Below are 12,464 nucleotides of genomic sequence, written 5' to 3' on the forward strand. Positions count from 1 at the left end.
AGCTTCCTCCCATATTATCACCTATGGGCAGTGCCTCATCCTCTGGCGGACTTTTGGATGTTTTTTCTGTGGTTCAGATTGGAATTCTTGCAAGTTCATTTCTTACTCTGGTCTTAACAAATTTGTACCTTTTGGTGCAGCAGCGAAGAACAACAATTATTGGATTATACTTTTGTTCTTTGTTACACATCAAATGAATAAGCTGTGTTTTTTTTCTTTAATTAATTATCATTTGACTGAAGTCTTACAGAGAACATTAATGAATAAAACTGGTATTTTTCATTGTAAGAATATCAGAATATCCCATTCTTTTATGTATTTCCAGGGACTACACTCAGTTGCTGTGATTTAAGGAAATGAAAGTATAAATAAAATGATAAATAATACTATATTAGTTTCCTATTGCTGCTGTAACAAACTGCCACATGCTGATTAGCTTAAGACAATGCAAATTTATTATTTTACATTTGTAGAAGAGCCATGTGTAGGAGAGCCATGTGTCTCACTGGGCTAAAATCAAGGTGTGGGTAGGGCTGCTTTCCTACTGGTGGAGTAGGGGAGAATTTATGCCTTGCTGTTTCCAGCTTCTAGAGGCTTCCAGCATTCCTTGGCTCATAGCACTCTTCTGGCAATCATATCACAGACCTCTGCTGTGGTCACACCCCTTTATCTGACTCTCTCACAGGTAGTCCTGTGCTGACATTGGACTCACTCTGAAAATTCAGGGTAATCTCCCCATCTCCAGATCCTTAATCACATCTTCCATGTCCCTTTTGCTGTATCAGGTAACACACACAAGGTCTAGTTATTTGGACATGGATCTCTTGGGAATGGTCGTTGTTCTGCTACCACAAAGAAACTTAGTAATTGTTTTTTTTTTCCTGTTACCACAGGCACACTCTGATTAGTTTTTTTATCAAGCAGTTATTTGAAAACTGAACTCTATATTGCTATTTTACTTTCATTGTGAATTCAGAAATCTATATCTATATCTGTCTTAAAGGCATGGTAGAAAGAACCGTTAGGAATTCTCATATTTCCTCCATAAACATCTTTCCCTTATCCCTGCAGTGCATGTGCATTTGATGTTTCCATTTAAATCCTACACAGGCCATTGGTCAAACAAATAGCCTTTTATAGTCCTTGATCTTTCACCCTCCTTTCAAAAAGCACATCTGCGTTACAATCTATCACCCAGTTATATCCCATTGAAACTTGTGATGCTAGACTTTTGGGTATTTGGAGAAACTCTGTGTAATATGGGGCTTCCTAGGTAGGAGGTGGGAGAAGGCAATGGCACCCCATTCCAGTACTGTTGCCTGGAAAATCCCATGGATGGAGGAGCCTGGTAGGCTGCAGTCCATGGGGTCGCTAAGAGTCAGACACGACTGAGCGACTTCACTTTCACTTTCCACTTTCATGCATTGGAGAAGGCAATGGCACCCCACTCCAGTACTGTTGCCTGGAGAATTCCATGGACGGAGAAGCCGGGTGGGCTGCAGTCCATGGGGTCGCACAGAGTCAGACACGACTGAAGCGATTTAGCAGCAGGTAGGAGGTGGTGGTTTAGTCACTAAGTCGTGTCTGACTCTTGCGATCCCATGGACAGAGGAGCCTGGCAGGCTACAGTCCATGGGACTCTCCAGGCAAGAGTACTGGAGTGGGTTGCCATTTCCTTCTTCAGGGGATCTTCCCAACCCAGGAATTGAACCTGGGTCTCCTGCATTGTAGGCAGATTCTTTACCAACTGAGCTACAAGGGAAGTCCTTGCAGTTCAATCCCTGGGTCAGGAAGATCCCATGGAGGAGGAAATGTCACCTCCCTCTAGTATTATTTCCTGTAAAATTCAGTCGGCAGAGGAACCTGGTGGGCTAGGGTCCATGGGGTGGCAAGGAGTCTGACATGACTGAGCAGTGTATATTAGGATACTTTTAATGACATGGTAAGTAGACATTCATGTGTCCAAGACAGTAAAGATGTTATTTTCTCATCAAATATATTTGACCAGCTACTAATTACTATTAATGAATCCAATTGAAGAAATGATTACCAGAAAGGTTTATTGGAGAAGAAAACATTTCAAAAATCGCCTTAATTAATAAGGGAGTGTGCAGTGCCATTAGGCCAATGCTTCTGCACTGAAGGGGTCTAGAATATGCCCTGGGGGGAAAAGCATCATTTTGAGCTGAAGACATTTGAGAATCAGCAGCTGCAGGAGGAGGCTTTTTCTAGACTCCTTTTATCTTCCTGAAAGCTAAGCCTCCACAAAGAATTCAGTTGTCAGAAATCACCCTCCCTGTGAGTTGCACCACCAAAATCATTGACTCCTAGTCACTGAAGAGCAGTCAACACACATCAGCACCTGGATAAGGAATCACCTGAACAGACATCATTGTAAAACTATCATACTCCCATCTATTCTCCTAAGGGTCCATTTATTTTTCCCGAAAGTCTTTTGTTTTCCCAGAAGTTCTCCCTATCTCCCCTTCCTCATACCCCTTTAATATGTTATATCTGACCCCATTTTTACTGCCTGTTGAGTCACATTTCTTTGGGAGTTTAACAAGCATACATCAGTAATTAAATCTTTTTATCTGCTTGCTAATCTATCAATTGTCAGTTTCATTCACAGCCCTCCCCATTACTGAACACCAAAAAAAACAGGATGAGGGTTTTCTCCCTGACAGTGCTTATACCTATCCATGCCAACAGACACAGTTTTCAGAGTGATATGAGTCATTTGATTCTAATCACTTTTTCAGTGTAATGTAAGGAGAAATAAGAACATGAGTATTTTATTTTGACTCTTTAAGAGTGAACACAAGAGAATACACTCACTTTACTTTCATTATTAAGGGTCTGTGGCCAGATGCTCTTTGTTGGAAGGTATAGTCACTTTGTGGCTTCTGTGATGTCTCAGCAGGTAAAGACTCCACCTGCAATGTAAGAAACACAGGTTCGATCACTGGGTTGGGAAGATCCCCTGGAGGAGGGCATGGCAACCTACTCTAGTATTCTTGCCTGGGAAATCCCATGGACTGAGGAGCCTGGTGGGCTACAGTCTGTTCAGTCACAAAGAGTCAGACTTGACTGAGCAGCTAAGCACGTGTGTTAGTGTGGTTTGAGGCTTGATACAACTCTTTGGTCTACAACCTGAGCTCTGTGTGTCCCTAAGTTTATATCTGCCAGAAATTATACATAATCTAGTTAGATAATCATTGTCCAATTTGGGTTTTCCCTATTGGGCAGAGTTTCAAATAAGCCACAAGTGTTTGGCCTTCCCTGTGTCCAAGCCATATATGGTTGCCTGTGACCTTAGAACCAGTTACTAATTGGAACCAACTGTGCATGCAAGCTAAGTCGCTTAGTTGTGTCCAACTCTGAACCACCAGAGAAGCCCAATTGTCATGCTAGACAGGGCCTATGAGTGCTCGGGAGCAAAACTTACCACCCCAAAATATCTTCTTGGTATTTGGATTATTTTGAGCTGGAAACAATCAAGGCCCAAAAGACTCAGGATGAACCTTTGACCTTACCCCAAACTGCCTAAAAGAATGCAGATGGAGGACCTGTTCCAGGAAAAGGCATGACCATTGATAACTATAATATGAACTAGGTGCCATGGAGAGGGAGGAGCCTGGCAAATTTAGCGTGTTCAAATTCCTCTCTGTGTCCCATTGTCTCTGCCTGGCCCGTCAAACATTTGTTTAGGAAACATTTGCTTTTCCGTCTCCATGTCAGTTGTTTTCCTCACCTTTCAAGTCCAAAACTCCAACCTTTAACATCTTCTTTGGTCTTTAGGCAGAAATGGTTTAGCCATTTTGGGGAGTTTCTCATTTCTCCTGGGTCTCTCCCAAGTAAGTATACATGTTGTTAAACTTTTTGTGATTTTTCTCCTGTTATTATGTCTCATGCCAATTTAATTCTTAGACTGACAAGAAGCACTTAGAAGGGTAGAAGAAAATGTTTTCCTTCCCAACATGAGCCATGGCAACTGTATGCCAAAAGAACTCTCTCAGTCTACTGTACTCAAGAGTTGGGGCTGTACTTCTGGCAAGGAATTTAAGCTTCACGAATTGCTTTTTGTTATACTGAGTATCCTCAAAATGAGTTGGGGCTGATTCAGTTAATAGTCATTAAAAACTTACAATGGCACCATGCTAGGCCCTTGGTTATGATGTTCTCATGGACTCTAGTCTGTACTCATTTAATCTGTTTATTCACAGATTATTAAATGCCAGGTGAAAATTACATATTCTGATACTTACCATCTTTGTGATCTTTGACAAATCAATTTTCTTTTCTGAGCTTTATTCCTTCATTGCTTCAATTTGGCCCCCAGGTGTGAAAGGGCTTATGAATTGTAAAATAACATTCAAATGTATGCTGTTAATAATCTCCTGGATTCTTTCAACTATTAACACCATGTATAAAGGATACAAAGGTGTCGACCATGTTGTAGCTTGTAAGGTATATTTGATCTTACTTGTGATTGACTGTAATAAATTTCATTTTATGTTTGCCAGTTTGTTTCCTCACCATAGAGGAAATGTACACAAATGTGCCTGTACATAAAAGTGAAAAGATAAGGTTATGTGAAAATCATCAACATGAATAGTCTTCAAGTATTTTTAGGGACATTGTTTGAAATTCTTTGTGAATAATACCTTTAAATACTGGATGATGTCTAAAAGGAGTAGATTTGAATGAGTGATTAAAAAACACAGTGAAAACTGAGGGGAAAGGAAGAAAAAAGTATTATAGAAGAACAGTTTTATATACTCTATGGTTCAGGGCTGCTGAAGAAAGAATTTAAAGGCAAGTCTCAGTAGTATGGAGCCCTAGAGAAGAAGGAAAAAGCTCAGAGGGTTAAGAGAACACTATTCTCTTCAAGTCCTTTATGCTCAAGGTAACTTAGAAAGATTTAAAATAGGTAATTAATACCTGTCCTGCTTTAACTTCTTTTAAGAACAACGTAGGAGTCTAAATAAATAAATGTAAAATTAATGCCTGTACTCAAAATAGTAGCTGAGAAAAAAAAAATGGTATAATGGGACCAGAAAGTTTGAAAAGGGCTTGAGACAGCCTGTAGGTGGGAAAAAGATAAGCCAACATTTTAAGAACTAGGAGATGCATTAGGTTAGTCATAAGTACTGTACTTGAGTGTTCCTTTGCTTCCCAGCTTTTGCTTTTCTGGAGATATTTTGCAATAAGTTAGTCAGTTCAGTGGTATATGTGAATTAAGATGGCCATGCTTTTTTATAAAGATCTGGGGCAGATTTTTACCTGCGTATCTCTTCCTGTCTCCAATCCCTATGTCCCCAGTAACTTTAACTTCCTCTGGGTCACTGCAGAAAGGATTTACACTATAGCAGATTTCTAAGGTCTTGTAAGATTCAGGACCACCCTAAAATTTACCCTTCTATTCCCTTATTATTTGATTGGCCATAAACTTCATTCAGTTTTCCCATTTCAGCATCTGGAAAAATCCGAATGAACTTATTAGCCAACCCAATATTTTAATTTTTAAATCCTCCTAATTATTTCCCTAATATATTTCATTAGGATGAATTATTAACTATTGAGAAGATTTGAATTGATTATGGTTTCATCGTTGGAGACTTCCTCTTATACTAATGGAGGTGAGAGCATGAGCTGGAAAAAGCATGTGTATCTTAGCCCTAATAAGTTTCATTTTGAGAATTAGAATATTTTCAATATAATACGGCAGGCTTAAGATTCGTATTGAAAGGATCGTGTCACCATAATGACATCCCTTTTTTTTAGGCCTTTAGGAATAGATGACTAGACTATTGAGCCAGCCTGTCCCCTGGGGAGTGCATTAATGCATTTAGGCCACAGGGTCGATTAGTAAATTGTGACTGTGATGCACTTACTCACCTCCCAGGGCCTAAAGAGTTACTGCACCTCAGAAAGCCCCTGAGAGTAATTTATATACTGAAAGGGTTTGACTGAATAAGTACAGTCTGATGTGTTTTAATGGTCTTTGATGAGCATCAAAGACCAACTTTTAGAGCAGCATTTGTTCTTTGTAGAGGTGGGATTGAGGGCTCTGCAATTTAAAAATTCCATCTCTTCTTTTGAAATAGAATGAAAATTGTGTTCCTTTGACCTTTTCAAGGAGTAATTTGTTTTGCAGGCTAATGCTATTTCCCTCTGTTAGATGGCTCCATAACAATGGAGGAAGAGGCAGAATGGGCAATCAGTCAAGATACGAAGTGTTGAAAATGGCAAATGTTCAGACTGATTAAATCAGGACACACTGCTTATGCTAAAATCTGCTAAATGGAATTTTATAAACACACAGTATTGCCCTAGTTATACTGTAATCCTATTATACCACTCTTCTCCTTAGAGGCAATGCTAATAGAAGGTAGGCTCAGTGGTTTGCCTATGTTTTACATTAGAAAATATCTTTTAGATGTATCTGTACTAGAATTTCATCCTGGGTTTATTCACTCAATAGCCTCAGAAGCATCATGTATTTCTAAAAGTGATATTTTACCCTTCATTAAACTTTGTATTCCAAGAAAAAGTGTCTTTGTGACATTTAACAACGGAGATCTTATAATGGTATTTAAAGTCTAGAGACAGATAGGCTTCACAATGAAATAATATGAGTTCCTTGTATAATGAGTAAATTTAAATCAGCACTCAGGAAGGGAAGTGTGTTGAGCAAAAAAATTTCAGGATGCACACAAAGGCTGCAGTATCTCCATCACTAAATTAATATAAGGACTAAAACGTTAGTCTCATGAAAGTTAATTCATTTTCCCCAGAGCAGTGTTTCTCAAAGGCAGGTCTATGGACCACCTTCATCACCATCACCTTGGCTGCTTATTTCAAATGTAAATTCTTAAACCCTACCTCAGACTTACTGTGAATCAGAATTTCTGAGATTATAAGTAGGAACCTTTGTTTTTAATTACCTCTTTGATTCTGTTGCATTCCTAAAGGCCAGCAGGATACGTTGATAGGAAACCTAGTCAAAGGTTTGACTCACAACTGCCATGGAAACATATTCATTCATGAATAGTAAGCTTGTGAAGGGCTTCAGAGACTCCACTAATGCAGGAAATGGAAGAGACTTGGGTTCCCGCCCTTGGTCAAGAAGATTTCCTAGCGAAGGGAATGGCAACGCACTCCAGTATTCTTGCCTGGAAAATTCCATGGGCAGAGGAGCCTGGTGACTATAGTCCATGGGGTCGCAAAGAGTTGGACATGACTGAGCAACTGAACACACACACAGACAAGCTTGTGAAACCAATATTCAGCATTTAAACTGCACGTTTGATTGGTCAGAACAAGGAATGCCAACCATACACACAGCAACCGCATTTAGGTAAAGACTTAACCTTTAGGATACTGGGAGAAAAATGAGATTAAAATGAACAGTCACTGGTCAGTTGTATATCACAGTAAGCATGAGAGGAGGGGAATGGTGGAGAGGATAAAGTGAAGGTTACAACAGTCACAGAGTTTTCATAGTCAGGGACAGAAGAATCTGTCTGAGCATGTAGATTTGGGATTTGGATTATTAAGACTGAGGTTGATAGTAGTAAGGATGAGGGAAGCTATAGGCAGAGAGACAGCATTGCAGGAAGGGTACCCCTTCCATGGCCCGAAACTGGGCTCTTGTCTAACACTTGGAAATGAATTGTCTGAGGAGACACATGTGCTGACAAAGCAAGAGCTTTTATTGGGAAAAGGCACCTGGGCAGAGAGCAGTAGGGAACCCAGGAGAACTGCTCTGTCACATGGCTGGCAGTCTCGGGTTTTATGGTGATGGGATTAGTTTCTGGGTTGTCCTTAGCCAATCATTCTGACTGAGTCCTTCCTGGTGATGCACGCCTTGTTCAGCCAAGATGGATGCCAGAGAGAAGGATTCCGGGAAGTGGTCGGACAGGTGGTGTCTCCTTTTGACCTTCCCAAACTCTTCTGGTTGGTGGAGGCTTATTAGTTCCCTGTTCCTTACCAGGACCTCCTGTCGTAAAACTGTTAGGGGAAGCACACTGAAACCACCCACCCTGGCCAGGCACCACAGTAACCAGTTGCATGAGTTGTTTTACAACAGGAGGTCCTGGTACGGAACAGGGAACTAATAAGGCTCTCCACCCGGGTGCCTTTTTCCGATAAAATCTCTTGCTGTGTCAGCACATGTGTCTCCTTGGACAATTCATTTCCAGATGTTAGACAAGAGCCCAGTTTCGGGCCCTGGAAGGGGTCCCCTTTCCTACAACAAAATAACTCATGCAAATGGTTACTATGGTGCCTGGCCAGGGTGGGTGGTTTCAATCACTGTGATGCCCCTAACAACTCCCCCCTGAGAGACATCATACTCAAGATACTTCTTGGGAATTGGGGCAGAGGTCTCTTTCTTCTGTAACTTCTTCCTGCTGTGCATCAGTGTAGGCCTGACTAGCAGAGCAGAAGTCTCTCTCTACCTGATTTAAGTCAAGGTATTTTTTTGCCTGAAACCAGCATTTACCCTTGTAATAACAGCAATTAATTTGAAACCGTTGGCTCCTCTCAGATGAAATAGACAGGGGCCAAACAAGAGACCTAACAGGATGGTCATCATTGGTCCCCAGAAACAGGAGGCAACATTTGGGGTGAGGGCTGCAGGGTTTGTGAGTTTTTTTTTTTTTTTTGGATTGGTTGGTGGTGAAGCAACAGAGCTGTGCTCCAGGAATCTTGTGTTTAGTCTGAAGTTACCATCCTCCACCTGGGTGGGGGCTCCAGTTCTGTAGAACTCAAAGACATTGTTATGCATATTTTTTTGAGAAGGAACCAGGACCCTGTCTTAAGGCTGTACCACCATTTGATTGTTTCTCCTCTGTTTCTATATCCCCTCCCTTCCCTGATTAACAATTGTTTGAACCCACCCTTTGGAACTCAGGGAAGGTCAAGAAGGCTGAATGAAGCCTATATCCTACAGATAAGAAATGGAGAACACATAACAGATCTGTACTCCAGAGCCCCACAGAGTCCTGCTCAGTTTTAATTTAGGGAACAGGGCAACTATGACTGTGATAATTTCCTGTCAAAATGGGACATAGGACTGCCTCAGCTTGGAGAACAGACACTGAATTGGAAGTATTCCTGAGTTCCAAGTCCTAGATCTGAGCCTTGTATGATTAAAATTTCAATCCCTTGGTCTGCTTGGACTTCCCTGGTGGCTCAGACAGTAAAGCATCTGCCTACAGTGTGGGAGATCGGGGTTCAATCCCTGGGTTGGGAAGATACCCTGGAGAAGGAAATGGCAACCCACTCCAGTATTCTTGCCTGGAAAATCCCATGGACAGAGGAGCCTGGTAGGCTACAGTCAGTCCGTGGGGTCGCAAAGAATCAGACACGACTGAGCAACTTCACTTTCACTTGGCCTGCCATTTTGTTGTAACAGACTCAATTAGAAGTAGCTGGAGGAGGGATAACTGGAATTTTAATAGACAAAATAAATCTCTTGTTTTTTAGAATAGGTCTGAAACCCAGACTGGATCTGGCACTTCGGGGAGACTTGTAGCCAGGTAGCCAGTTGCCTAGTTTTATAAAAAGTAAGGTTACAGTTATTAGCTTCCAGCAGACATTGTTTTGAGAATGATGGCATCTAAACCTGACATGACTCAGAAAATCACGTGTTTAGCAATACAACGTCTAATCTGAAATTACACCCATAGTATCACCAGTTATTTGCCAGGATGTCTGAACCATAGCTACTGTATTTTGACTTTTAATTGTAAAATTTTCCTTAATAGCCAAAGCAGATATCACCATTAATGATGTCAGTGTTTCTCTAGGTATGAGAAGATGCAAGAATTGAAACTCATAAAATCTTCTCCTAAAAAGATCTAGCTATCTGAAGGCCTGTTCTCCCAGTTTTCCCCAGAGCACAGAGTGCCTCATTCCTGACTTTCACCCTGAACTCCTTTCTGGGGCGTTGAAAGTCAGCAGTTGCAGTGGCCATGATTTAATCTTTGTAGATGTAGATCAAAAGTGTCAGTCTTCAGTTGGCAGAGCCCCTTTTTGCTCATAAACTTGACCATGATTTTGAGGGGGGCATTCCATGACCATTTTATCCCATGGTGTTGAGAATGTCCATTCTCAGGTTTGACAAAGATTTTGTTGACAGGTCACTCAATGTGCTCGTACTGGACTAGGCCATAAAACAGTATCCAAAATTCTCTGGACCACCTGTCTTATTAGCCTCTTGGTCCAGGAAAATATTCCCTCTTGTTGCTTCTTCCCATATCTAGAGTTACACTGTTTCCATCATTGATCTCATATAGAACTATATATTATTCTATTAGAGGCCTCAGACACACATTTGGCAGTGTAAGAAACAGCAGTTTTGTAAAACAGGTGAAATCAAATAACATAGCCAGCAGTATTAGTAAAGTCACAAGTAAGACTTAAGAGCTTCCATTAGATGTAGCCCAGTATATCTCAAGTCATCTGACTTAGTCTACTCTGTAGAATCTTTATCTTCCAGGGAAATTATATATTGCCACACTGCCTATAAGTCACATAGGCCAGTATCCTTCAGTTCAGTTCAGTTCAGTCGTGTCCGACTCTTTGTGACCTCATGAATCGCAGCACGCCAGGCCTCCCTGTCCATCACCAACTCCCGGAGTTCACACAAACTCATGTCCATCGAGTCAGTGATGCCATCCAGCCATCTCATCCTCTGTTGTCCCTTTCTCCTCCTGCCCCCAATCCCTCCCAGCATCAGAGTCTTTTCCAGTGAGTCAACTCTTCACATGAGGTGGCCAAAGTACCAGAGTTTCAGCTTTAGCATCAGTCCTTCCAAAGAACACCCAGGACTGATCTCCCTTAGGATGGACTGGTTGGATCTCCTTGCAGTCCAAGGGACTCTCAAGAGTCTTCTCCAGCACCACAGCTCAAAAGCATCAATTCTTTGGTGCTCAGATTTCTTCACAGTCCAACTTTCACATCCATACACGACCACTGGAAAAACCATAGCCTTGACTAGACGGACCTTTGTTGGCAAAGTAATGTCTCTGCTTTTCAATGTGCTATCTAGGTTGGTCACAACTTTCCTTCCAAGGAGTAAGAGTCTTCTAATTTCACGGCTGCAGTTACCATCTGCAGTGATTTTGGAGCCCCCAAAACAAAGTCAGCCACTGTTTCCACTGTTTCCCCATCTATTTCCCATGAAGTGATGGGACCAGATGCCATGATCTTAGTTTTCTGAATGTTGGGCTTTAAGCCAACTTTTTCACTCTCCTCTTTCACTTTCACCAAGAGGCTTTTTAGTTCCTCTTCACTTTCTGCCATAAGGGTGGTGTCATCTGCATAATTGAGATTATTGATATTTCTCTCGGCAATCTTGATTCCAGCTTGTGCTTCTTCCAGCCCAGCATTTCTCATGATGTACTCTGCATATAAGTTAAATAAGCAGGGTGACAATATCTAGTATGATTTAATTGTTTCCAACACAGAGGACACTTTAAACCTAAATTACCGTAGCCTGGTGTTGTCTATATAAATCCATCCCATAATTGTGGGAGATTTTTTTTCTCCTTTGTTGAAACTTTTCTTGTTGCTCTGACTGAGCTTGAATAATAGAAAAAAGCTCAAATTTATGGCCAGAGTAAGAGTAGGCATTATTAATTGGCCTGGTGAGGGGATTCCATCTAATAATATCACAGTGACCTGAATATGACTAATTTTTTTTTAAAGTACATTTTCTCAGAGCCAACCAATTACAGTCTTGTAGTAGAGAAATTTACCAAGGTAACCCAGAACTAGACACAGGTAATTGGCCACACGCCCAACAATTGGATTGATTTCTAAAACTAGCATAGGATCAGGCCTATGATAGAAAAGCATTTGATTTATATGCAAAGGTCTAAGAAGTCAAGAAAACATTATAAATTATCATATGAATCAGGTCCAGCATCTTGATCAACTATCTACCTCTGATGTTGTCGTCTTCTCATCCTGATATAGTGTAGTTTCTCCTGATAAAAAAAAGTCCTTCCAGCCAGGTTGGAGACAGTCCCTTAAATTATGTCTTTTTCCAGTCCTGGTTGCAGGTCATGAGGCATCTGATCTTCATCCAAAGATAGATTACTGAGATAAGCTTCAGAAACAAACTTAGGATGTTTAAGAATTCAATTAAATTTTACATTAATATCACATAACGGCAAAGAACTATCCACGAAATGAGTCTTACTACCTCCATTGGTAGACCTCCATTAACAAACTGGGACTTAGCATTTGTTGAAACGTCTTTTTCTCCCTAAAATTATCCTCATTTTTATCAAATATAACCAAATTAAGGCTAGCTTGTTTGCAAAATAGGTCTGTTCTCACTAATTTTAGTCTAATGATTTATATAACCATAATTGATCATAGACTTTTTATTTTGCTGAAACTTTTATAGAATCTCAGACTGAACTTCTAAAATAAAACAGGGCTGG

The 12,464-nt window shown here is 40.8% G+C and overlaps 1 protein-coding gene across 31 annotated transcripts in view; it reads left to right on the top strand.

Moving 5' to 3' along the window:
* LOC147341587 (uncharacterized) overlaps positions 1–12,464 on the top strand; it is a 468,058-nt gene that overhangs the window by 282,599 nt on the left and 172,995 nt on the right. Inside the window, exon 10 of one of the 31 annotated variants that reach the window (XR_015159150.1) lies at positions 5,566–5,582. The exons of 28 other annotated variants lie outside the window; for them this stretch is intronic. Coding sequence is in view for 1 of the 3 variants with exons in the window: in XM_086388296.1 (XP_086244422.1) it covers positions 5,566–5,595 (30 nt within the window). In the remaining 2 variants the exon portion in view is untranslated. Of the gene's footprint in view, positions 1–5,565; positions 5,644–12,464 lie in introns of those variants that run through there. 2 more of the 31 variants (XM_086388297.1, XM_086388296.1) reach the window with 2 other exon arrangements.

This window comes from Bos grunniens, chromosome X, assembly GCF_055505025.1.
Source record: "Bos grunniens cultivar Pamir isolate PY7600 chromosome X, Bosgru_T2T1.0, whole genome shotgun sequence".
NCBI classification, from domain to species: Eukaryota; Metazoa; Chordata; class Mammalia; order Artiodactyla; family Bovidae; genus Bos; species Bos grunniens.